Source organism: Engystomops pustulosus, chromosome 9, assembly GCF_040894005.1.
Source record: "Engystomops pustulosus chromosome 9, aEngPut4.maternal, whole genome shotgun sequence".
Lineage (NCBI taxonomy): Eukaryota > Metazoa > Chordata > Amphibia > Anura > Leptodactylidae > Engystomops > Engystomops pustulosus.
In genome coordinates, this window is record NC_092419.1 from 85,246,304 (window position 1) to 85,271,250 (window position 24,947).

At 41.5% G+C, this 24,947-nt stretch overlaps 1 protein-coding gene across 3 annotated transcripts in view; it reads left to right on the forward strand.

The window, feature by feature from the left end:
• The window catches only part of MID2 (midline 2), a 211,348-nt gene extending 191,565 nt beyond the window's left edge, over positions 1 to 19,783 (forward strand). For all 3 annotated transcript variants that reach the window (XM_072125910.1, XM_072125909.1, XM_072125911.1), the window contains exons 9-10: positions 6,118 to 6,325; positions 14,463 to 19,783. In XM_072125910.1, coding sequence (XP_071982011.1) covers positions 6,118 to 6,325; positions 14,463 to 14,871 — 617 coding nt within the window. In that variant the 3' untranslated portion in view covers positions 14,872 to 19,783. The remainder of the gene's footprint in view (positions 1 to 6,117; positions 6,326 to 14,462) is intronic.
• The last annotated feature ends 5,164 nt before the right edge of the window (positions 19,784 to 24,947 follow it).

Genomic DNA, 24,947 nt, shown 5'->3' on the forward strand with positions numbered 1-24,947 from the left:
GTAATAGTTCTTGGGCGGTGTGCCTTTTATCGCCTAGGCTCAGCAGTTTGAGCACCGCCTGCTGTCGCTTAGCGACGGCACTGCTGCTGTGCCTAGAGCTACCGACTGATGGCGCCATGCCCACGGATGGTCGTTCGGAGGAGGAGGTGGAGGAGGGGTGGGAGGAGGAGGAGGCATAGTAGGCCTCAAACACCTGGACCGAGGTAGGCCCCGCAATCCTCGGCGTCGGCAGTATATGACCAGCCGCAGGGTCACACTCGGTCCCAGCCTCCACCAAGTTAACCCAATGTGCCGTCAGAGATATATAGTGGCCCTGCCCGGCAGCACTCGTCCACGTGTCCGTGGTCAGGTGGACCTTGTCAGAAACGGCGTTGGTCAGGGCACGGATTATGTTGTCTGACACGTGCTGGTGCAGGGCTGGGACGGCACATCGGGAAAAGTAGTGGCGGCTGGGGACCGAATACCGAGGGGCGGCCGCCGCCATGAGGCTGCGAAAGGCCTCGGTCTCTACTAGCCTATAGGGCAGCATCTCCAGGCTTAGCAATCTGGAGATGTGCACATTAAGGGCTTGGGCGTGCGGGTGGGTTGCACTATATTTGCGTTTCCGCTCCAGCGTCTAGGGTATGGAGAGCTGAACGCTGGTGGATGCTGTGGAGGATCGTGGAGGCGACGATGGGGTTTTTGTGGCAGGGTCCTGGGCAGGGGGCTGACTATCAGCTGACACAGGGGAAGGAGCAGTGGTGTGCACGGCCGGAGGTGAACGCGCTTGTTGCCACTGAGTGGGGTGTTTAGCATTCATATGCCTGCGCATACTGGTGGTAGTTAAGCTAGTAGTGGTGGAACCCCTGCTGATCCTGGTTTGGCAAATGTGGCACACCACAGTCCGTCGGTCATCCGGTGTTTCCTTAAAGAACCTCCAGACTTCTGAAAATCTAGCCCTCGCCGCAGGAGCCCTTGCCACGGGAGCTTCACTAGTTGACACATTTGGCGCTGATGCACCAGCTCTGGCCCTGCCTCTCCGTCTGGCCCCACCACTGCCTCTTCCAACCTGTTCTGGTCGAGGACTCTCCTCCGTCTCAGAAGCACTGTGTTCACCCGGCCTCTCAACCCAGCTTGGGTCTGTCACCTCATCATCCTCCGATCCCTCAGTCTGCTCCCCCCTCGGACTTCCTGCCCTGACAACAACTTCCCCACTGTCTGACAACCGTGTCTCCTCATCGTCGGACACCTCTTTACACACTTCTTCCAGTACGTCAACAAGGTCATCATCACCCACAGACTGCGACTGGTGGAAAACCTGGGCATCGGAAAATTGCTCATCAGCAACCGGACAAGTGGTTTGTGACTGTGGGAATGGTCCAGAAAACAGTTCCTCAGAGTATGCCGGTTCAAATGGCAAATTTTGCTGGGAGGGGGCAGACTGGGGGGGAGGAGGCTGAGGTGCAGGAGCTGGAGGAGTGCCGATTTCGGTGACATGGGTGGACTGCGTGGAAGACTGACTGGTGGACAAATTGCTCGAAGCATTGTCGGCAATCCACGACATCACCTGTTCGCACTGTTCTGGCCTCAACAGTGCTCTACCACGATTCCCAGTAACTTCAGACATGAACCTAGGGAGTGTAGCTCTGCGGCGTTCCCCTGCTCCCTCATAAGCAGGTGGTGTCTCACCCCGCCCAGGACCACGGCCTCTGACCCCTGCAGTAGTTGGACGCCCACGTCCCCGCCCTCGTCCTCTACCCCTAGTCCTCGGGTTAAACATTTTGAAAATGAGAGTTATAACTTGAATAAAACACAGTGGTCGCAAGTCTGACTCCAAATTGCTCACAATTTACTAGTAGATGCACTGCAACAACTACAGCCACCAGCAGATCAACCAGAAATCAAATATATATAACGCTACTGTAGGCGTAATTAAGCCGTTTGTATTCTCCTATGGCTATTTTCTAGCCAAGTATTACAGCACACTACTATGCCAGATGAGATGACGCTGAGTTATGAAAAAAATAAACGTAAAATAAAAAAGGAAATGGCAGACTGTGCCTAATTGAAATACAACCCCGGGCCCTAATAAATTTTCCCACTTCGGTCTTTGCGATGGATATGTGCGTCACTAAAACACAGTGGTCGCAAGTCTGACTCCAAATTGCTCACAATTTACTAGTAGATGCACTGCAACAACTACAGCCACCAGCAGATCAACCAGAAATCAAATATATATAACGCTACTGTAGGCGTAATTAAGCCGTTTGTATTCTCCTATGGCTATTTTCTAGCCAAGTATTACAGCACACTACTATGCCAGATGAGATGATGCTGAGTTATGAAAAAAATAAACGTAAAATAAAAAAGGAAATGGCAGACTGTGCCTAATTGAAATACAACCCCGGGCCCTAATAAATTTTCCCACTTCGGTCTTTGCGATGGATATGTGCGTCACTAAAACACAGTGGTCGCAAGTCTGACTCCAAATTGCTCACAATTTACTAGTAGATGCACTGCAACAACTACAGCCACCAGCAGATCAACCAGAAATCAAATATATATAACGCTACTGTAGGCGTAATTAAGCCGTTTGTATTCTCCTATGGCTATTTTCTAGCCAAGTATTACAGCACACTACTATGCCAGATGAGATGACGCTGAGTTATGAAAAAAATAAACGTAAAATAAAAAAGGAAATGGCAGACTGTGCCTAATTGAAATACAACCCCGGGCCCTAATAAATTTTCCCACTTCGGTCTTTGCGATGGATATGTGCGTCACTAAAACACAGTGGTCGCAAGTCTGACTCCAAATTGCTCACAATTTACTAGTAGATGCACTGCAACAACTACAGCCACCAGCAGATCAACCAGAAAACAAATATATATAACGCTACTGTAGGCGTAATTAAGCCGTTTGTATTCTCCTATGGCTATTTTCTAGCCAAGTATTACAGCACACTACTATGCCAGATGAGATGACACTGAGTTATTAAAACAATAAACGTAAAATAAAAAGAAACTGGCAGACTGTGCCTAATTCTACTCAAACCCCTAATAAATTTTCCCACTTTGGTGTTTGAGGTGGATATGTGTGTCACTAAGAGCTAAACACAACGGTAGCAAGTCCCCCTGCTAATTCCTCACAATATGGTACTAGCTGCAAATAAAAAAATTAAAAAATTATAACGTTATTGTAGCCCTAAGAAGGGCTGTTGGGTTCTTTTAGAATCACTCCAACAGTAAGCTAATAGAACACCCTAACGCTTTCCCTGACCAGCAGCAGCTCTCTCCCTAGCGGCATCCAGACAGAGAATGATCCGAGCAGCGCGGGCAGCGGCTAGTCTATCCCAGGGTCACCTGATCTGGCCAGCCAACCACTGCTATCTACGTGTAAGGGTACCACGTCATGCTGGGTGGAGTGCAGAGTCTCCTGGCTTGTGATTGGCTCTGTTTCTGGCCGCCAAAAAGCAAAACGGCGGGAGCTGCCATTTTCTCGAGCGGGCGAAATACTCGTCCGAGCAACGAGCAGTTACGAGTACACTAATGCTCGATCGAGCATCAAGCTCGGACGAGTATGTTCGCTCATCTCTAGTTAAGATGGCAAGAATGTGCAGCTACATTATTACTGATTTAGATTCTTTTTGTCCAGTCTCCTTACCTTGAGCATAGTAAAAATATATATCTGAATTTCTAGCAGTAGAATATAAAATATGCTCCATTTTCTATATTAGCAATTGTTACTTAAAATTGAACATCATCTTCCTCTCTGAGAAACATTAAGCCACAGGAAACCATCACCAGACATTTTGTACTTACTGCGTCCAAGTGAGACAGGTGCAGCGTTTCTATTAAAACCAAATTTTATGCCTCTGCTTTCAGAAAACTCCTATTCACCATGAATTCTGAATGTAATATCTCGTACTGCTAAAATGACTCTGCCCTTGTAGGATCTTCCGATTCATTGTGAACATGCATTTTCTATATAAGCCCTGGCGCCTGTCTCAGACTGAAATAGCGGCCTTTAAAAGCTCAGACACTCAATAAGATTTCAAATCAGGAGTCTGACAAGCCAAATATAAAGCGTGTGACCATTTACCAACCAAACTCATATCTGTGGCTTCAAATTGATTTATCTGCCTGCAGCTAATGCATTACGTTGGCGATACGCCGGGCATTTTATTCACTAAATGTTAAATAGGGTACAGCAGTTACTCCCAACCAGATGGTTTATTGTTAATGTAGAAAAATTGGTTTGTATCAAACATATTGTCTGTGTTCTCACAAATAACTCTTCTCCTCGATTTGCTCCCGAATGTCCTCCAGAATGCTCCCTATGGCTCCTCTAATTGCCACTGTCAAGACTAGCTCACATGATGCATGTGTTGATGTGGCGGACTTTCGAGATCCTATATCATTGTCTGCCTCACTATACAAAAAATGACTGTAAACTACAGCAGTGACTGCAGATAATATGACAGCAATGTAAGAAAAATGCATGAAGCCCTAGGCAAGACCTATTTACCTGGTCAGAGCAAAGTAGTGCAAGTCAGATATTAAAAATAACCCCCCATGATAAATTTTTACTGATACCATATATACTCGTGTTTAAGCCGAGTTTTTCAGCACAAAAAATGTACACGAGTCAATTAAAAAATAAAAAATGTAATACTCACCCTCCAGTGTCCGGATCGTTGGCACGGGTCCCGATCTTCGGCGCGGTTCCCAGCGGCTCCTCTTCTCTCATCTTTCTTCTCTCTTCTATCTTCTCTAGCCGGCAGAGTTGTGTTGATGCGATCTGCCGGCAGCCACACACTATGATGTGTCGCCACTGATGCAGCATCATAGTATACGATGTATACTACTTGGGGCTGGCTGTATAGTACATGGGGCTGGCTGTATACTACATGGGGCTGGCTGTATACTACATGGGGCTGGCTGTATACTACTTGGGGCTGGCTGTATGCTACATGGGGCTGGCTGTATACTACTTGGGGCTGGCTGTATACTACTTGGGGCTGGCTGTATACTACATGGGGGCTAGCTAGCTGTATGCACCCTCGGCTTATACTCGAGTCAAAAGGTTTTCCCAGTTTTGGTGGTAAAATTAGGGGTCTCGGCTTATACTCGGGTCAGCTTATACTTGAGTATATACGGTAATTTACTATACAATACTTTGCCAATAACTTGTCATTCTATAGAAGTTTCATAGTTCAGGATCCCTTTAAATTTTCTTTCTAGTTTCCACGGTTGCTATGATATCAGTTGCAGTATGAGACCATTATAACCCTCTCTGCTGTCAGAGAGGAGGTGCTGGGAGAGGGCAGGTGGTATTGTTATATTCTCTGATTAGAGGATAGTAGAAGATTATCATAAAACACCCCTCCCCCCTCCCTAAATCTTCACCAGCCCCTCCTCTGCGACAGTGGAGAGGATTATAATGGTCAGATGATTTACTGATTACTGATATCTTAGCAACTGTTGAGTCTAGTAAGAAAATTCAAAATGCCCCTGAATCTCTGTAGCAACCACTACAGAATACTAATGGTAATCCCATATAAGTGAGGTTTATGGTAAAAAATATAGTTGAGCAAAAAAAAAAAACATAAAGGGGTTGTCCATGCATTTTACAATAGTCCCATTAGGGTACAAGCAGGTAGAAGTGTTACCCATTGCAAGACTCTTCTTTGACCAATCAATGACTTCAGAAGGACTCAGGACTCGCTGACAGTTGATTCCCATGACTGTTGATGCTTCTAGCCCAGTCCTGGAATCAAGCGCTAAAGTATGGGAACAGAGCAAATATTGTTGTAGAACTCCACTGAAATAAGGGAGTTTTTAGATGAAAGGGATTCTGTACAGCTGAGGGCTGAGCAAGGAATTGTGGACTTACCTAAAGTGGTGGAACAAAACTGGTGTAACCCTGAGTTACACTTATAATAACTTATAATAACTGGAGTAGGGTAAAAGTGAAGTTTCAGCCCTGAGGCTTAGTGATGACATATTCATAACAGTATTAACAAACTCAGAGATTTGTTTGAAATGTATTTCTTGCCTTTAGTGTAGTGACCTGTTCTCTTTTTTGTAGAATAATGTCTATTACTCAATATCTTATATTGTGTCATTTTACATATAGGTCAGCCATTTAAACTTGACCCTAAATTTGCACATAAAAAGCTAAAAATAACCAATGATGGAATGCAGATGGAAAAAGAAGAAAGCTCCCTGAAGAAGAGTCATACACCGGAGCGCTTCAGTGGCACAGGATGCTACGGGGCAACGGGCAATGTCTTTATTGACAGTGGATGCCATTACTGGGAGGTAGCTGTGGGAAATTCTACTTGGTGAGTAAATCAATGTTATATAATAATAATAATAAAACTTTAAATTTATTTAATTTAAAAGTGTAACAGTCACTGCAGATGATTTTTGATGTTGCCTACGAGGGAGTGTTGTAAACATTTTTCTAATATACTTAGTTCATAAAGAAACCAAATGCTAAGTGCCCCTTAGTTACAATGTTACTTCCACATTATGATGGCAATTCTGTCTCTCTCTCCTCACCTGTTTGTTACACAGCTGTGAGTGGTAACCCTTCCTGCTCTCTCCCTGGCTGTAGTATGCTAAGAGCACTATTTAAAACGTGAAGTAAAGGGGGAAAGTAAAGGTTAATTCCCACTGCCCAGATCTGTTTAAACAAATGCAGGGAGATTAGATGTGAGCTCATGCAGCCTCCATACACACACTGTACAGGCTGAAATACGCATCTCTATTGGAGGGAGTAACTTGATTTTTTTTTTTTACAAACTAGACCACATAAGTATCTGTTAGATACCAAATTCCTGTCCAGAGAACAAAAAGGAATGTCTGCATGATGTGACCCTACTGCTCAATTCCTTTGTGACTTCTATATCATAACTGCCTATGCCTGGTATTTTTTATTCTAGCTTTTTTTAACCCCTTACCGCTCTGCGCCGTAGCTCTACGGCGCAGAGGTATAAGGGATGTATGAAGAGGGCTCACGGGCTGAGTCCTCTTCATACAAAGGTGGGGGTTTTTGCATTTTGCACAAAACCCCCACCGCTAATAACCGCGGTCGGTGCTTGCACCGATCGCGACTATTAACCCTCGCGACTATTAACGTCATTGGGGGGCGGCGATCGGTTACCATGGTAGCCTCGGGTCTTCTTTTGACACGAGGCTACATGGCTTATGCAGGTTCGTTACAATGAGCCAGTGGCTCATTGTAATGTATGACCTGCAAAAATGCCATATATTGCAATACTGTAGTATTGCAGTATATGGTAGGAGCGATCTGACCATCTAGGGTTAATGTACCCTAGATGGTCTAAAAATAGTGAAAAAAAAAGAAAAAAAAAGTTTAAAAAATAAAAAAAATTAATAAAATATTAAAAGTTCAAATCACCCCCCTTTCCCTAGAACGGATAAAAAACATAACAAACAGTAAAAATCACAGACATATTAGGTATCTATCAAAATATAAAAACGGTTACGGCCGGCGGTGACCTCCGAGGCGGGAAGTGGCGCCCAAATGTCCGAAATGTGACTTTTACACCTTTTTACATAACATAAAAAATGAAATAAAAAATGATCAAAATGCAGACCTCAAAATGGTAGCAATGAAAACGTCGCCTCATTTCGCAAAAAATGACCCCTCATACATCTCCTTGCGCCAAAGTATGAAAAAGTTAGAAGATGGCAAAAAATTTTTTTTCTTTTTTGTACACATTCGTTTAATTTTTGAAAATGTATTAAAACACAATAAAACCTGGATAAATTTGGTATCACCGCGATCGCACCAAACCAAAGAATAAAGTAGGCATGTTATTTGAGCGAAGAGTGAAAGTCGTAAAAACTGAGCCCACAAGAACGTGACGCACGTGCGTTTTTTTTTCAATTTTTCCACATTTGGAATTTTTTTTCAGCTTCGCAGCTTCGCATGTTAAAATAAATAAGATTACGGGAAAGTAAAATTTGTTAAGCACAAAATAAGCCCTCACACAGGTCTGTACACGTAAAAATGAAAGAGTTATGGATTTTTGAAGTTGGAGAGCGAGAAATCAGCCGAAAAACCCTGTGTCCTTAAGGGGTTAAAGACTTTATTGTTTGTTATTGTTTTACATAAAAATACATTTTTTTCATTATGTGTTTACTATGGCAATGGTCTAATAGAAATACGGTATAGGCAAACCTGGAGAAAACATTGAGCTGCTGTGTGATTGGCTGGCCCCCAGTCACTTTTGTGTGGTGCCAAAGGCGGGAGATTGCCCACCTACTGCAGCCACTTTAACCGCAGTTCACTAGTGATAACACAGCCAAGTACCAGCCACATTGCATCATGTCCTGCAATGTTTTTCTGATGTGGTGCTGTAGAAACTCGGCCATTCAACGGCTTCTGGAAAAAAAAAGATGTGTCATTCCAGGGATTGAACAGTATTTGGATTAACTTCCAAATAGATCACTCTCAGGTTGTTTGTACCTTTCTGTACAATTAACTTGTACCCCATACCACAGGGTGTCTGATAATACCAAACAGGGGACGGAGATAATCTGGTGTTATTGCTCTACACTATTTATAATGTCGACCTATTGACTCAATGTAGACAAACTTAAAGGGAACCTGTCATGAGAAATTAGCCTAATAAACCACTAAAAGTATATGGTCAAGCAGTTGAACAGCTTCTAGAAATTGTTTCTATCATGGCCCAGCTTGGTGGCATCATCCAAAAAATCAACTTTGAAGTTAGATGTAAGTTAGATGTATAAAGTCAGGAAGGCGGAGACTTTAACATTGAAACACCTCCTTCTATGTGTTTGACATCATTAGGCAAACTTCAGGAGATCTGATCAATGATCAAATGATGTCAGTAGTAAAAAGGGCAGTGATGGAAAATATTGGCAATACTACCCAAGAAATTAATTAGTATGAAAATAATAATAAGCTTGATTTCCATTATTAATCAGTGCCTCTATGCAGTCTTGGATATTTTAAGGGACAGAGCCGAATGTATGGTTTATGTACATATGCAGACTATTATATGCTGACTGGTATGCTGAAATAACAGGTACAATGGGGGATTTATAATATACGTGGACCAGTGTATGATGGTAACCCAACAACCACCGGATTTATCAAGAGGTACCCGCCTCCTGATATGTCTGGTCGGTGGGCGTGACGCCAGGCAGTTCTACACTAGGTGCTACAGTTCCTGCTGCAGCCTATATCTAGCGGAACACCCTACCCAGGAACGCCCTGTGCTAGCCCACCATGTCGTCAGACACAGCACCCTTTCCTACACCCACTTAGCATGGAGGTGGCATCAGGGGTAAATAGCCAGTTTTTTAGTGTACAAGCTCTGCTAAAACCACCCCAATATGTGTATGTGCTAAATTGTAACCCAAATAAATAAATGGAACAATCGTTATAAAATACAATATATGAGATACATTTATATATGCATTGCTCATACTGCTGCCTTGTTTGCCAGGAAGGAGTTAAAATGTTCTGTGAGTTTCTTAGCAACACAGGTTAAATCTAGCAGGTGACTCTGGACCCCTGGTTATATCACTAGTAGGATGGTGGCTTTATTGATATCTACTTGGGACCCAACACACAATTATGGATTTTTCTCTATTTTTATTACTATTGATTCAAAGCTATAGAATGTGAAAGGCAGTGTGGCACATTCTTACCTTTCCAACAGAGAAACAATAATTCTACAGTGAAATATGTAAGGAAATAATCAGACAGTAAACTAGGATGGGTTTGCCTTTCCTGGTGGGCATGAACACTTGTTTCCTTCCTCCACCCCACGATTCGACACCTGCTTCCAGCAGCCAGGGCCTCCCAGGTCCTTAGCCATGTGCCAAAGGAATATTTAAAAGGCCACTGGGCCTACTGTTACTGTGTCTTCCATGGCACCTTCCCTTCCAGGATGGTGTCTAAACTTTATACCTCCCTAGCCCCCTAATTCCTTGAAAATGTGTTCTGATCTGTGAATGTCAGATTAATGTGTCCCTGTCCCAGTTTTGTGTATGACTCTGCCTACCCAGGCCTTGTCTTGTTCATGACTATAATCTGCCTGACTCCCTAATGCTTAATATCTGTGTCTCCTACACTGGGAAGTAAGAGTTCTTCTTATGGAGACTTTGCTGTTGAAGGACACTTTGCAGGAACGTGGAGACTTGCAGCCATTGATACTCAACTAGGGGATTGGATATGGGAAACAATGTCTCTTAGCTACCTTGTAAGGCAGCTCCTAAATAGAGCATATATAGAAAATATAGCGGAGAAGCCCCTAAAGCGCTCCTATAGTGCAGTACCCTTTTAAAAATTAAAAATTAATAGTAGTATTAGAACTAATAACCTGAGGGGGTTATGCAAGAGGGCACAACTCCAGATTCCACTTATGTCTTTGCTTGTCCTCCTGCTGCCAGGCTTGTGAAGCCATTCCTTCTCCGAGATGTAAAATGGCTCCCAATACCGAGTTTATATTCCAATAGGATTTTGTTGAGCATTAAATGGCGCTGTATGACTCCAGTGATGATTGAAAAAAACTATTTATTTACATAAAATATATAATTGTATAACAGCGTAAAAATAGAATTATATTTTATGTAAATTAATTGTTTTTCAATCTGGAGTCATCCAGCGCCATTTAATGCTCAACAAAATCCTATTGGAATATAAAATCAAGCCTAATGACATGATGCGGGACAGAAGCCACAGTAGTATATCTATTCCAAAAGGAATAGATTCCCAACTGTAGACAACACTGTTCAATGAGTTTGCATCTCATCAGTACAGTGTAGAGAACTGGTTTAGATGAGTGAGAGGCTTTTGGCTCAGTCAAAGGAATATAATAATTCCCCTACACTTGGACTACTCCAAGTATTAATACTTGTGACCTCCGTAGAAGCTATTAATGGCCAATATTGGTACCACATGTCAAAAATGGACACGTCATTTCAAGCAGTGTGACATGTTAAAGGTACCGACTTCTTGACCTCATCACAGCCAAAATCAGATCCCTGTACAGATCCCTGTAGAGGTTAATTGGATAAGGCACAACTCTTTTCAAGTTACAAAATAAAATGTAAATGATGCTAAACAACAACAGCAAAGTCTATACATGAGTATGTAGCAGAAGATTCTCCCGTTTCTTATTCTTTGACTAAAGGATAGGCTGCCTCCTCTACATGTCTGTGCCCCGGGAGCCCCAAGGATATTCCCTAAAAGACATATATATATATTTAGTCATTTACAGTTCTATTAATTTTCCCTTTGATATTAATTACATTTTGTAAAAGTAAATCCCATTTTAACTCCCATAGCACCATGAAGATTTGATTGACTGGCTACATAATTTTATTAGAAAATCTAATTTAATCTCTTACTTTTAATATCCGAATCTAACCGGGCATCTGTCAGTTTATACCCACATACCCGGTTTCCTTTGTGATATACAGGGAACGGATGTCTAAGTCTGTTATAATAACTTCTAATGGTCCGGGGTTCTTCTTGCACTCTGCCTCCCTCCCGCCTCCGGGTCCCACACTATGTGGTCAGTTGGTTCCTGACAACTTCTATTACAATGATGCTGTCGACTCTACTTAAAATTCTCACACACAGTCTGTTTAACATGCAGCGTGCAGACCTCAGACATTTATTTTTAATAAGGTACATAGCACTTCAGGCTTTCTAAGCGTGAAAAAAATCCCATTCCCTGCTGCAGAGGTGTTCATAATGTTTAGGTTCCAGCGCAAAGGAAATCTGTTTTGCCGAGTTAATAAAAACCCACAAGCAAAATCTCTGCTCATTGTGGATGTATTACCCAGAATCCCTTCCTGGTGACACTGTGCAGTTAATACATTTTTAACATTGTTATGCATTAGTCAGAGATTAGGCAGAGAGATACATCAGTAAAGTGTTTACCTCTTGCTGACTTTAAGCAAATGGTAGTTTAGAGAATTCCTCACTCTTAACGTTAACATCTTTGCTCTTGGCAGTTTTTGGGTCAAAAACATTGGTCAAAAGCTGGCAATCCATTCTGTAAGCTGCTGTATATGACATAGGACATAGAGTTTCCACTACTGTAGATGCTTCTTCATACATCACTATTTACCTCTAGACCTACCCCCCCCCCATTCAAATTAGAAGCATGATGATATTTTATATGGAAGCCATGACCTTGAATATACGGGTGGTCCCCGACTTAAATACAACCCTTAGTTACAAAGAGAGCTCTGGATGTTGGTAATTTACTGTACTACTTACAATAATCAGCTGTAACAGTTATCACAGATGTCTACAATTAACCTTTATTGTTATTCCTGGTTCTTATGACAACCCAACATTTTTAAAATCCATTAGTCACAGAGACCAAAAAATGTTTGTCTGGGGTTATAATTATAAAACATACAGTTCCGACTTACATACAAATTCAACTTAAGAACAAATTTACAGATGTAATGCCACTAGTTCTGAATGGGGTTGTTTGGCCTTTGTTTTTCCATGAACAATTCTATTAGTATATTCAGGAGCAACATGTTTATAATTAGCGATGAGTGGACCCGTTAACATACAGTGAAGCACCAATGTTTAACCCCTTAACGACCTGGCCATTTGTTTTTGCATTTTCATTTTTTTCCCACCATCAAAAAGCTACAACTTTTTTATTTTTCCATTTACTGAGCTGTGTGAGGGCTTGTTTTATAAGTAACAAATTCCACTTCATAGTGACAGTATTTAAAGGAAACCTACCACTTGAAGTGGCAGGTTTCCGATGACAATACCGGGCACCAGCTCAGGGTGAGCTGGTGCCGGAGCTTATTTTCGTTAGTGTTTTAAACCGCGGTATCGCGGTTTAAAACACTTTTTAAACTTTATAGCCGGCGCAGGCAGGTACGCGCTCGGCGCTTACCGTGCGCGCGGCTACATAGGAAGTGAATGAGAGCCGCGTGCACGGTAAGCGCCGAGCGCGTACCTGCCTGCGCCGGCTATAAAGTTTAAAAAGTGTTTTAAACCGCGATACCGCGGTTTAAAACACTAACTAAAATAAGCTCCGGCACCAGCTCACCCTGAGCTGGTGCCCGGTATTTCCATCGGAAACCTGCCACTACAAGTGGTAGGTTTCCTTTAACATTCCATGTCATGTACTGGGAAGTGGGGAAAAAAATTCCAAAAAAAAGGGCCATTTTCGACTCCGGCTGCTATTTTCCATTATTGGGTTAAACGCAGTGAAAAACTGTTATTATATTTTAATAGATCGGACATTTTGGGTTGTGGTGATATCTAATGTGTTTATTCTTTTTACTGTTTATTTATATTTTTATGACTTCTAGGGAAAAGTGGGTGATTTGAATATTTTTTTTATATCATTTTTTAAACTTTTTATTTTTACTATTTTTCAGACCCCCCCAGGGTACTTTAACCCTAGGTTGTCTGATACTACTACAGTATGGCAGTATATGGGGATTTTCTCCTCATTCATTGCAATGTGTGAATCGAACATTGTAATGAATAGGTTAAATCCAGACAGGACCTTGAGTGAGTCATCACATGCTTCAGGTCAGTCAATTAAAAAATGCAGTCCTGATTCACCCTCAGTGCTCTGGTCTCAGTGCCCTTAACTGATGTCACAACAGGAAGTGCCGCCCTCTTCAGGAGAAGCTGAATATGATTTTATACGAAGGGCTGATAGATATATCAGGCTGTATCTAAGGCTAGGAAGAAGCCAGCAGCATGATAAAGCTATCATTGGAATTGTTGTCAAAGACTTTCTCCAGCTGCGATAAAACTATTTTTTGTCAGTAACTATACAGTTACACTTTAACTTACTAACTGCAAGCACAAATACAGAGCCTCCCCCAAATAGTGGTACCCTGCACTGTTGGCATGCACACATGGTCAAGCCATTTAAATGCCACTGACAACTTTGCCTGTGGCATTTGAAGAGTTAATTCCAGCACTGATCACAGGCGTTAATAGCGGTGGTTCTTTGAGTTGAACCAAGACTGGCACAGGAACGTCTAATGAAGTTTGGGGTCAGGTCCCGGGTATCTTCACCCTCAAAGTTCACACAAGGAGAAGTGCTCTGCCATATTCTCACAGCCTATGAAGCTACAGCATAGAAGGGGTTAGGTAATGCTCCCTATAGCACTTCTGGCTTATTTACATAATTTTAAAAGATACATTTATAAGGAGGCCATGGACAACAAATATACGAAGATTACCACAGTCACGGTGCCTGGATCTATGAGTAGGAGCCCCTGGTTTATCATGCTTGCTTGATTTGGATGGTAGAGTTCTTTTAAGTCACATTATAATTGCTAAAGACACAGGTGAAATGTACAATCCAGTCTTATTCCTCCTCTTTCAGTCAAGTTTCGTAATATATAACCTCTGAAGCCACAGAGTTTCTAAAAATATAATGATTTCGTGCCTCCCTTTCTCCCTAGGTATGCCATTGGAATTGCGTACAAGTCTGCTCCAAAGAATGAATGGATCGGGAAGAACACCTCTTCTTGGGTTTTCTCTAGATGTAATAACAATTTCCTCGTTAGGCACAATAATAAAGAGGTCCTTGTAGATGTTCACCCTCAGCTGAAACGCTTGGGCGTCCTCCTGGACTATGACAACAATACACTTTCTTTCTATGATCCGGCTAATTCTCATCACTTGCACACATTCGAGATCTCATTCATCCTGCCTGTGTGTCCTACTTTTACTATATGGAACAAGTCACTGCTGATCCTCTCAGGGGTCCCGGCTCCGGATTTCATGGACACAGTTATGACTCCTCAGCCCGAGTGTATCTGTAGACCACAAGAATCTCCATATGTATCTGGCCTCAAAGCTTGTCAGTGACTACTAACATGGTCTTCTAATAGTAGTATAAGATATTGGACACCTGTACCCTGCTGTGGGTAGTCTGCCATAAGACAATGCAGGGACTTCTCTTACGATAGAAAAGCCTTTCCTTCAGCTACTAGCAGACATACAGCAGGTCAGATAGCTAGCTTTGGTCATATTTTTTTAGCATATTAAAGGGGTTGGCCACTTCTGTGGAAGTGTAGGGGGGGGGGGGATATTAAGTCATTCACCAATATATATCCATTAATAGTTCTTCTCCGCTTTCTTGATATGTAAAGTGAAGCCTCCTGTCTTTAACACTCCTGTCCATAAAATGTACACAGATGGAGGGTCATGTGATCTCTAACAATCGCCCTGCCAGGACCTTGATCTTATATTCATGAATACTATCATACAGTCCTGGAAGTGGGATTGTTCATAGACAGACATGAGATTTTAATGTATATTGTTAAATTACCTAATATCCTGCCCCCACACTTAGGCCCCTTTCACACTTGTGGGTGTGATGAGCTGAACTTGCATCATCGATCAGCCCGAACGCTTGCAAACCGGAACTGACATGCTGAGTTCAGCTCCGGTTTTGCAGTGTTCAGACCGGGCGATCCAGGCTGAAAGTGTGATGCAAGTACTGCACATCGCAAGTGTGAAAGGGGCCTTATACACACAATTCAACAAACATGATTTAAAGTGGCCTTTAAGACGACCCCTTAAGATGTGTTATTCTAAACAAGTCATCATACGCTGTCATTCATTGACATTGCCCATATATATATATTGCAGGGATGAATTGCAGAGTGAAATAATTGCCTTCCCCTTTATGTTAGTTCTATTATTTAAGAGCTTTGGCCTTGCAAATGTCCTTGATCAAAACTCGTGGAGGGAATTTAGCATTGAACTTGTTTGGGGCGTTGCTTTCGCTTCCTAGAGAAATGTAATAGTCACAAATCAACAATCTGTTCTTCTAATCATCCCTATAACTATATCTATGCAGATAAAGCTTGGTTTCTGCAGATAGTACATCGCGTGCCTCCCTGTCTTTGTAGTTTTCCAAAGATGATAACTCTCAGTATTTTCTATGTTATAAATCCAGTTTCGTGAGAGTAGTTACACTGGAGCGTGTTCACATGATTAAAGTAATTACAATCATTTTCCCAAAATAGTTAATTGACCTGTTGGAAAATGTGGGAGTTTTGAATTGCAGATCTATGCAGAATTATACATAAATACCGTCTGTTATATTTTATGGATATAATCAGATGAACAAAAACAAACCAATATAGAGGGCGTGTGCAATTCTCTATCATATTCTGTTCATCTCGTTATGTATGGCAGCAATCCATGGACAGGCTGAAGAAACAGTTCTATTTAGATGTACGGGACTGATCTGTTGAATCCACAAAGTGTGAATATGACCTATCAGGCCCCCCACTGTTCTTTTATATGAAATTGAAACATTTTGGGCCAACATAACCACCAGTGCTGTTGATAGCTCTGCACTTCCCATAATAATGATCTTTGTTGCACGTTTTATAACTGCATTCAATTACTTATGTCAGTCGGTCACACATTTAGGTTTTGTCTGGCCAGTGGTGCATGTGTTATTAATGTGGAAAAGCTGTCAGGTTCATCTAATGGAAGATGATCTCCCCTATAGAATGAATGAGTCAGGTGGCAGCTTAAAGAAAATCTACCATTTGCTTGTATGCATTATGAACCAAACATACTTTGAGAATGCCGTATCTACACTGATGCAGAAACATATCTTGTTTAATCCCTGACCCAAGTGGTTTTGCTGAGAAAACAATTATAAAATTATCATAATGAAGCTCTGTCACTCCTGTGACTTGCTCGGCACTTCTCCTCTTACCCTAATTTTGCACTGCTCCAGAGGATGATGTAATCACTTTGTTGTCTCTGACAGGCAGAAGTAATCAATTGCTGCACCGTCCCTCAGCTGCTGTGTATGAGTCATCCAGCTCAGGTTGATTAGTCCTGTCTGGACAGTTCAGGAAGCTCCTGGTAATGTGCTTATGCATGGCAGGTAGTCTTCACCCAGCTTTCCTAAGGTCTTGAATGTTATAATTGTTCTTTGAGAAAAACCACTCGGATCAGGGATTAAACAAGGTATGTTTCTGCATCAGTGTCACTACGGAATTCTCAAGGTATGTTTGGTTCACAATGAATGAAAACAAATGGTAGATTTCCTTTAAGTTCCTTGAGAACCAAAGGATCAGACAAAAGGTCGACATCAATGTAAAAGTCCTGTCACATCGAAATACCAACTCCTAGGTAGATTGGCCCACAGTCAATTCAGAGTAAGCATGTGGTTACTGCTACCTATTGCTCCCATCTCAAAAATCTGTATCACCGACATTTGTACGTCAACTATGTTACAGTATAGGGGCTAGGTTTTGTGATGTGACGATTGGACCTAGTAAAGGTTACTCCTCTGTTTGTGGGATTATACCCTGCTGAGCCTCTGTGGAACCTATCCTACTGCCTAGGTCTATATTAGGGCCATCTTTTGAAAGGGACAGGTTCCAGTCGGGGTGGCAGCTGATTCGTTTTTAGATTGCTTTGACAGGAGACTCCTGTGTTTGGATTGTAGCGATCTCATAAAATTTGACACACTCGTGTGGATAATAATTTTTTTATTTTGTATCTTGAAGTAAAACTTGCATTTTAAACTTCAATTTCACCAGTTAAAATTTCATTGTGCCTTGACAGAGCCGGGCAGTCACCTCACGGTCCGATAGACCATTTTTAGGTGCGGCCACTCTGCTTCCTATGAAAATAGAATCTGACCCACGTGAGCACATGGTCATGTACATTTAGCCTAAAGGGGTATTCCCACAAAGGCAAGATTCTTAAATATATTCAGGATAACAAAATAACACATTCTCTAATTCACTGTTATTAACAAAAATACAGCATTTCACAGATATAATTCTAACTTTTCTCAGTCTTGGCGATTGAAATTTTGGTTGTCACTGGATAGGACCTTAAATCTTCTTACTATGGTCGATTTTTCTCATGAATAGCTTCTCTTGTCTGCACAATGAAATGCTCGCTTCCTCCTGCATTACAAGGCCAGCTCAGACACAGGCACTTCCTGCCAGTAAGCAGCAGACAGATAAGGTTTTTATAGCAGAGCTGGCTATCTGTTTTATAGATCTCATAGGTCTCATCTCTCTTTTAGTATGTGTCAGTAGAATGTTCAGATGAAAGTGTAGATAAACCCTGGATCCTGATAATCAAAGCACATTGTCAGCACACAGCATCTCGTAGCGCAGAGGAATCAGGAAGTGTCTGCTTCCCACCCACACTCTGGAATCTTACACTGACCATTACTAAGTTATAGGATCTAAAACAGCAATAAACTGAGTAACATTTCAAATTAGAGGGTTAAAAAACGATCCATATTATCTAAACATCACTAGCGGATTAAAATTTGAGAACTTTCTTTCATGCAGTTTTGCTCTTTCAGGAGACATTATACAGTGGTGATCTGCCTAGGAGTTGAAATGTCACTATGACAGGACTTTCTCATTTGATTTTAAGACTTTAGGGGGTGTTGGGGCACATAATAACCTATCATACTGCCTAGATCTATAATAGGGACATCTTTTGACAGTGACATCTTTTGTGCATTTCTTATTGGATTTTGACCCTTGCATTTAAAGGGGGTATATCATCCAATTTGGTTTAAAATGATTAACATGTCTGATTATTTCTTGAACATAATGGGGCACATTTACTTACCCGGTCCCGTCGCGATCCAGCGGCGCGTTCTCTGACGATGATTCGGGTCTGCCGGGATTCACTATGGTTTGTGCGCCCGATATCCACTAGGTGTCGAGGTCCACCGAAGTTCACCTGCTTCTTCACGGTGCACAAATTATTTTTTAAATTCCTTTTTTTTTCCGAATCCGTCGGGTTGTCCAACGGTCACCCCCCCCTGATTTTTGTCGCGTGAAAGCCGGCGCCGATGCGCCAAAATCCAATCGTGTGCGCCAAAATCCCATGGCAATTCAGGGCAAATAGGAAATCACTGGGAAAAACAACGAAAGTGTGCGATTCGGACCCTAAGTAAATGAGCCCCAATCTGTCAAAACAGTCAGGACATCTTAATACACTTTAGACAGTTGTCCATAAACTGATGGGTTTGGCTGAAGTAAATCTAATGCATCTGTATATTAACAGCTTTATTTTAGGCTATAATTATTCCTAGTACAATATGCAGCACTGACCCTAAACACACAATGGATTGGGAGTCATACTAATATATATTTGTTTATTGGGATGGCCATTTCATTTTTCTGAGTAGTAGAAATGGACACAAAGGGCTCACACCTCATTATGACACAAGTAGGCCTCAGGCCATTCCGGTTTTCCTCCCGTGGGAATGCTCATCTGTAGGAAAAGTTCTTCATGACTGCAAATTAAACTGGAGGCATCCAGGAGTATAGTGATGGCTCCAGGCACTTCCACTACTCCGCTTCAGACCAAATCACAATGTGATCTTGCATGAAGATCTGAATTAGGGAATCACATATTTTTGCACTTAATTAGATCATGGAAAAACTGTTGCCAGTGTTTGATGAAAGGAGGGAGTCATTATTATGGATGTTACAATACAATTCTGTCTGGGTCTTATACCAGCAGCTATTTCATCCTACTGTACTGTACATGTAAATGTAACAACTACTGTGTCACTCTTATATAGCTAAAACAAATGATATATGTAAAATATACAAATGTTGTATCATATATTTATTCCAAAACCTATATAAATGTTAAATAGAAAGGGTCAAAGGGGCAAAATGTTTTTATTGGAAAATCTTCAAGGTGAACGGATAAGGAGGTGGTCGGATTTCTATAAATAAACTTTGTGCAATAGTATTTGGTGCCGCGGTTCTATTCTCGTTATTCCAGATTTACACAAAAATGGATCTTATATTTGTTGTTTTAAATGTTTCTTTTCTAGAGGTATTTGGATCACACAAACAGAAGGTTCAGGATGTGAGTTCAAACAATGGAAAAAGTCTATTCACATCCCCAAATCCAGGGACTTTTATTCCTTACCAATCTTTTCCACCAGCAGAGAGCTTGGTGCCATGCCAGTAAGCAACCAACACAAACTCAAAATAGCCGACAATTCTCTCTTGTTTTACACCAGCAGCTTTCATTTTACTAATCTCATCATTTGTAAAGAATCTTTTACCAACTTTTTGCATTCTTTTAACGCCTTAAAGGGAACCTGTCACCAGGGACCTCATTTTCACTAAAGACAGGTTGCAGAAGCCCTTTATACCTGCATGGCAAATATGCCTCACTGCCTTTTATAAGTATTTGCATTGCAATATAATTGTGTGTTATAACTTATCTTGCAACCTGACAAAATCCTGGGGTAGTGACAGGGGTTGGGCTTTGGTTTGGATGCATTTCAAAAAACAACAGGTGACTTCTCTGTGTTACTCACTCCTTAGATCTTAGCCCCCACCTTTATGTTCCTGTACAGCTCCTCCCTCCCTAACCAGGCTGTGACCTCTGTGAAGGAGCAGGTGGAAGGAGCTGAACAGGAGCACAAAGGTGGGAGCCAAGCTATGAGAAGTGAGTAACACAGACACGTGTCACGTGAGTAACAAGTCACGTGTTGTTTTTTTAAATGCATCCAAACCAAAGCCCAACCCCTGTGACTACCCCAGAATTTTTTCAGGGTGCAAGGTCAGTTACAACACACAATTATATTGTACTGCAAATGCTTATAAAAGGCAGAGATGCATTTTGCATTGATGGGATTCTGCAATCTGTCTTTAGTGAAAATGAGGTCCCTGGTGACAGGTTCCCTTTAACGACCTAGCCCTTGCTTGTTTTTTGTGTCTGTTTTTTGCTCCCCACCTTCAAAAATCTGTAACTTTTTTAATTTTCATTTACAGAGCAGTATGGGGGCCTGTTTCCTGCATAACAACTTGTACTTCTAAGCATCAGTATTTAATATTCCATGTCGGGTACTGGGAAGTGAAAAAATATTCCGTATTTTTTTGGACTTGAACTTTTTTATTCATTTTTATTTAAAAAAAAACAAAAACTTACACTTTTTCAAATCCCCTAGTGTACTTTAACCCTTTGGGATATTCTTGTTACTAATAAAGAAAATTATATTAAAAAAAACCCTTGGGGGTCTGATCAAACCTGCCATATACTGAATACTACTGTACTGCAGTACATGGCAGTTTTCCTACTGATCAGGCTGAATTTCAGGTCCTGGATTCTGTATAAGACTCCCGGCTATCATAGCAACCTATCCCCACCCCACTATCACGTCATGCCTTCATACAACCGTCGTGATAGTGGGGTGTATATCGGGAAAGGGTTGCTCTTGCTATTACAACCAAGGTGAATGTATTGCTATAGTTCTTACCATTCCTGAGCAAACAGTGCTGTTAGTTTTGACTCACTACCATGACACATATTGCACCATAATGTATGGGATTGAACTCTAGTTGGTCTACAAAAATGTTGAAAAAAAAACAATAAAGGTTTAAAAAGGTAGTTGAAATATTTTAAAGTATTGAATTTCAAAACCGTCCACTTTCCAGAGAACCCATATAAAAATAATAAGTCCCCAAACATATAGGTTATCCCCACATCTCATAATACCCATACAGTACTAATAAATAAAATCTATATACAGCAAAAATTGGATATGGTTTAAGGGGTATGCTGGATGAAAAATCCCATAATGCTATAAATAAATGAATACAACAAAACTCAATGTCATTAACGATGTCACAAAATGGAGCTTAGATAGTTTGCTTCTATGATTCACAACATTTTATGGGATTTCTAAAGTAGACAGAGGTAGCGCCAAAATAGCCGCCATGCAGTCTATGCAGGCTCTAACAAGTCCTGTCACCTGCACCTGTGGGCTATACAAAAACCCAGGCCCGGAGACCTGATGGAGTAGGCGTCCCACTACCAGCCTACCCCTACTCGGGCCCACTACAGACTTTACAAAGGTGTCTATGCTAGCTAGCCCAACATAGACTAAACCTACAACTCCACCCTTAGGTTACTGCGGACAAGTCCAGGGCTTTTACCACCCTTCACCCGGCCTGTATGACAGATAGCACTTCTCCCTAAAAACACCTCTCACTTTCTCAGATACCATCCCCTTAGTTCACACCCACCAGGGCTAACTCCAGACATTAAACAATGGATCCAGGACAAGGCATCTGCTTTGCTATATACAGTCATGGCCATAAGTTTTGAGAATGATACAAATATTATATTTTCACATGATCTGTTGCCCATTGGTTTTTATGTCTGTCAGATGTTTTTATCACATACAGAATTACAAGTGCAATCATATTATGAGTAACAAAAGCTTTTATTATTATCACCAAACTTCTCTTGGACGGTTGGGAGAAGTTGCTCTTGGAGGACATTCTGGTACCATTCTTTATTCATGGATGTGTTTTTAGGCAAGACTGTGAGAGGGCTGATTCCCTTGGCTGAGAAGCCGCCCCACACATGAATGGCTGCAGGATACTTTACAGTTGGCATGAGACAAGACTGGTGGTATCGCTCACCTTGTCTTCTCCGAACAAGCTGTTTTCCAGATGTTCCAAACAATTGGAAAGGGGATTCAACAGAGAAAATGACTTTACCCCAGTCCTCAGCAGTCCACTCCCTGTACCTTTTGCAGAATATCAGTCTGTCCCTGATGTTTTTTCTGGAGAGAAGTGGCTTCTTTGCTGCCCTCCTTGACACCAGGCCTTGCTCCAAGTGTCTCTGCCTCACAGTGCATGCAGATGCACTCACACCTGCCTGCTGCCATTCCTGAGCAAGCTCTGCACTGCTGGTAGCCCGATCCCGAAGCTGAAACACTTTAAAAAGACAGTCCTGGCGCTTGCTGGTCCTTCTTGGGCGCCATGAAGCCTTTTTGGCAACAATGGAACCTCTCTCCTTGAATTCCTCGATGATGCGATAGATTGCTGGCTGAGGTGCAATCTTTCTAGCTGCGATACTGTTAGGCCAGTTTTGTGCCGTGCAATGATGACTGCATGTGTTTCTTTTTTTTTTTTTTTTTGGATTATAAAAGGTAAACTTTATTATACAAAATATGCAAAATATAAAAGGTTACATCTAGGATTTGACATGAATATTCCGATGTTTACAAAATAACCTTCTACCTTTAACAAAAATTTTTACCCTTACACTCATATTTCTTTCTGTGACTATCAAAATACAGAAGCGTTCTTCCCAAATGTAATTGCACATCATCTTTTCCATATAAGTGTAAAAATTCAAAAGAACACATACCACATGAGGTTATATGTCATATCTACAGTTGTACACAAATAATTTCATATCCTACCTCCCCCCGCTCCCACCCCCTCCCCTCATAGATCCGCTGGAGAGAAAAAAGGAAAAAAAAAAAAAATTATTATTCCCATTTCGCCCATATCTTTTCCCATTTTGCCAGAGCTCCATTCTTCCTAGCCCTATTCTTCTCAAAAGTTTTTAATGCGAAGGGTATAACTCTGCCAGGCTTCAATCGAGGGAGGATTTTCCGAACCCCATTTTTGTGCTATGCAGACACAAGCCAAGTTCATTAGTTTTAAAATCAGTCTACCATATTTCCTTTCTATATCTGGATTCTCAATTAATCCAAATATAGCGATTTGAACGGACCTAGTTAAATTAATATCCATCTTGCAAGAGATATACCCAAAAATTCCTTCCCAGAACTCCCCTATTATCTGACACCCCCAAACCAAATGAAAAAAATCAGCGTCCAACCTCTTACATTTCCAGCAACTAGAATTTGATTTTACCCCCATTTTGGACAGACTTAGTGGTGTATAATAAATCTGATGCACAATCTTAAAGTGAATAATCCTATGGTTAGCATTGATTGACCCTTTTTTTGTATTTTTGTGAATTTTTTCCCAATCTGCTCCTTCAATATTACCTATCACTCTTTCCCATTTGTTTTTTGCTTTACATTTTTCCCTCTGTGCTACCCCAGCTACCACGTGTCTGTATATTTTCGATATCAACTTCCTATTAATCCCTCCCTTCATAATCAATTCAAGCCCTACATGTGTTTCAAATCTTACCGCTAATCTGCGTGCATCCTCCTTTAAAGCATGTGAAAGTTGCAGATAGCGGATCCAGTCTGTGTTTTTAAGGCCGTATATCTCCCACAGTCTACAAAATGGTTTTACCCTATCATCCTCCCAAATTTGTGCTACCTGCCTAATCCCCAGGTTTCCCCAAAATGTTCTATCCGGAATTTTGTCTGCTTCTATTAATTTCTTATTGAACCAGATAGGGGTCTCTTCGATAAAGCCAGTGATGTTTAAAAGTTCTTTATAAATCTTCCAGGATTTTGTTATTGCCCCACAGAGTGCCCATTTATTATAGGGATCTTCCATCCCCAGATAACTTTCCAGAAACTCAAAGATGGATTTCACCTTGCCCTGTGATCTTGATACCATCTTATTTAGCCAGTATACCTCTTTCCATTTTGCAAGACGAGCAATCTGTGAAGCAATAAAATAGCCTTTGAAGAAGGGGATCCCCAACCCTCCTTCTCCCACTGGACTATACAGAAATTTCATTTTCATTCTCACCTTCTTTCTGCCCCATATCAGTTCATTCAAGATAGATTCCATTAACTTAAAATAAGAGTCCTCAATCCATATAGGGGATGAAAACAAAACGTACAAAACTTGTGGCAGCACTATCATCTTTACTATCCCTATTCTGTCCGCCTGCGAGAATGATAGCTTACTCCAACATTTAATTTTAGCCCTCACGGTCCCAATCAAAGGCTGCAGGTTCAACTTGTGAAATTCTGAAATAACTCCAGATATTTCGACCCCAAGATAACGAAATTTTTCCCTGCACTCTATTTCACATCCCTCCTTCGCCCATTCTTTAGTTTCTGAATCCAGGGGCATAATAACGGATTTATTCCAATTTATCTCCAGTCCCGATAGACCTCCATATTCTTCTACCACCTGAATGGCTTTGGGTACCGAGGTAGGGGAATTACT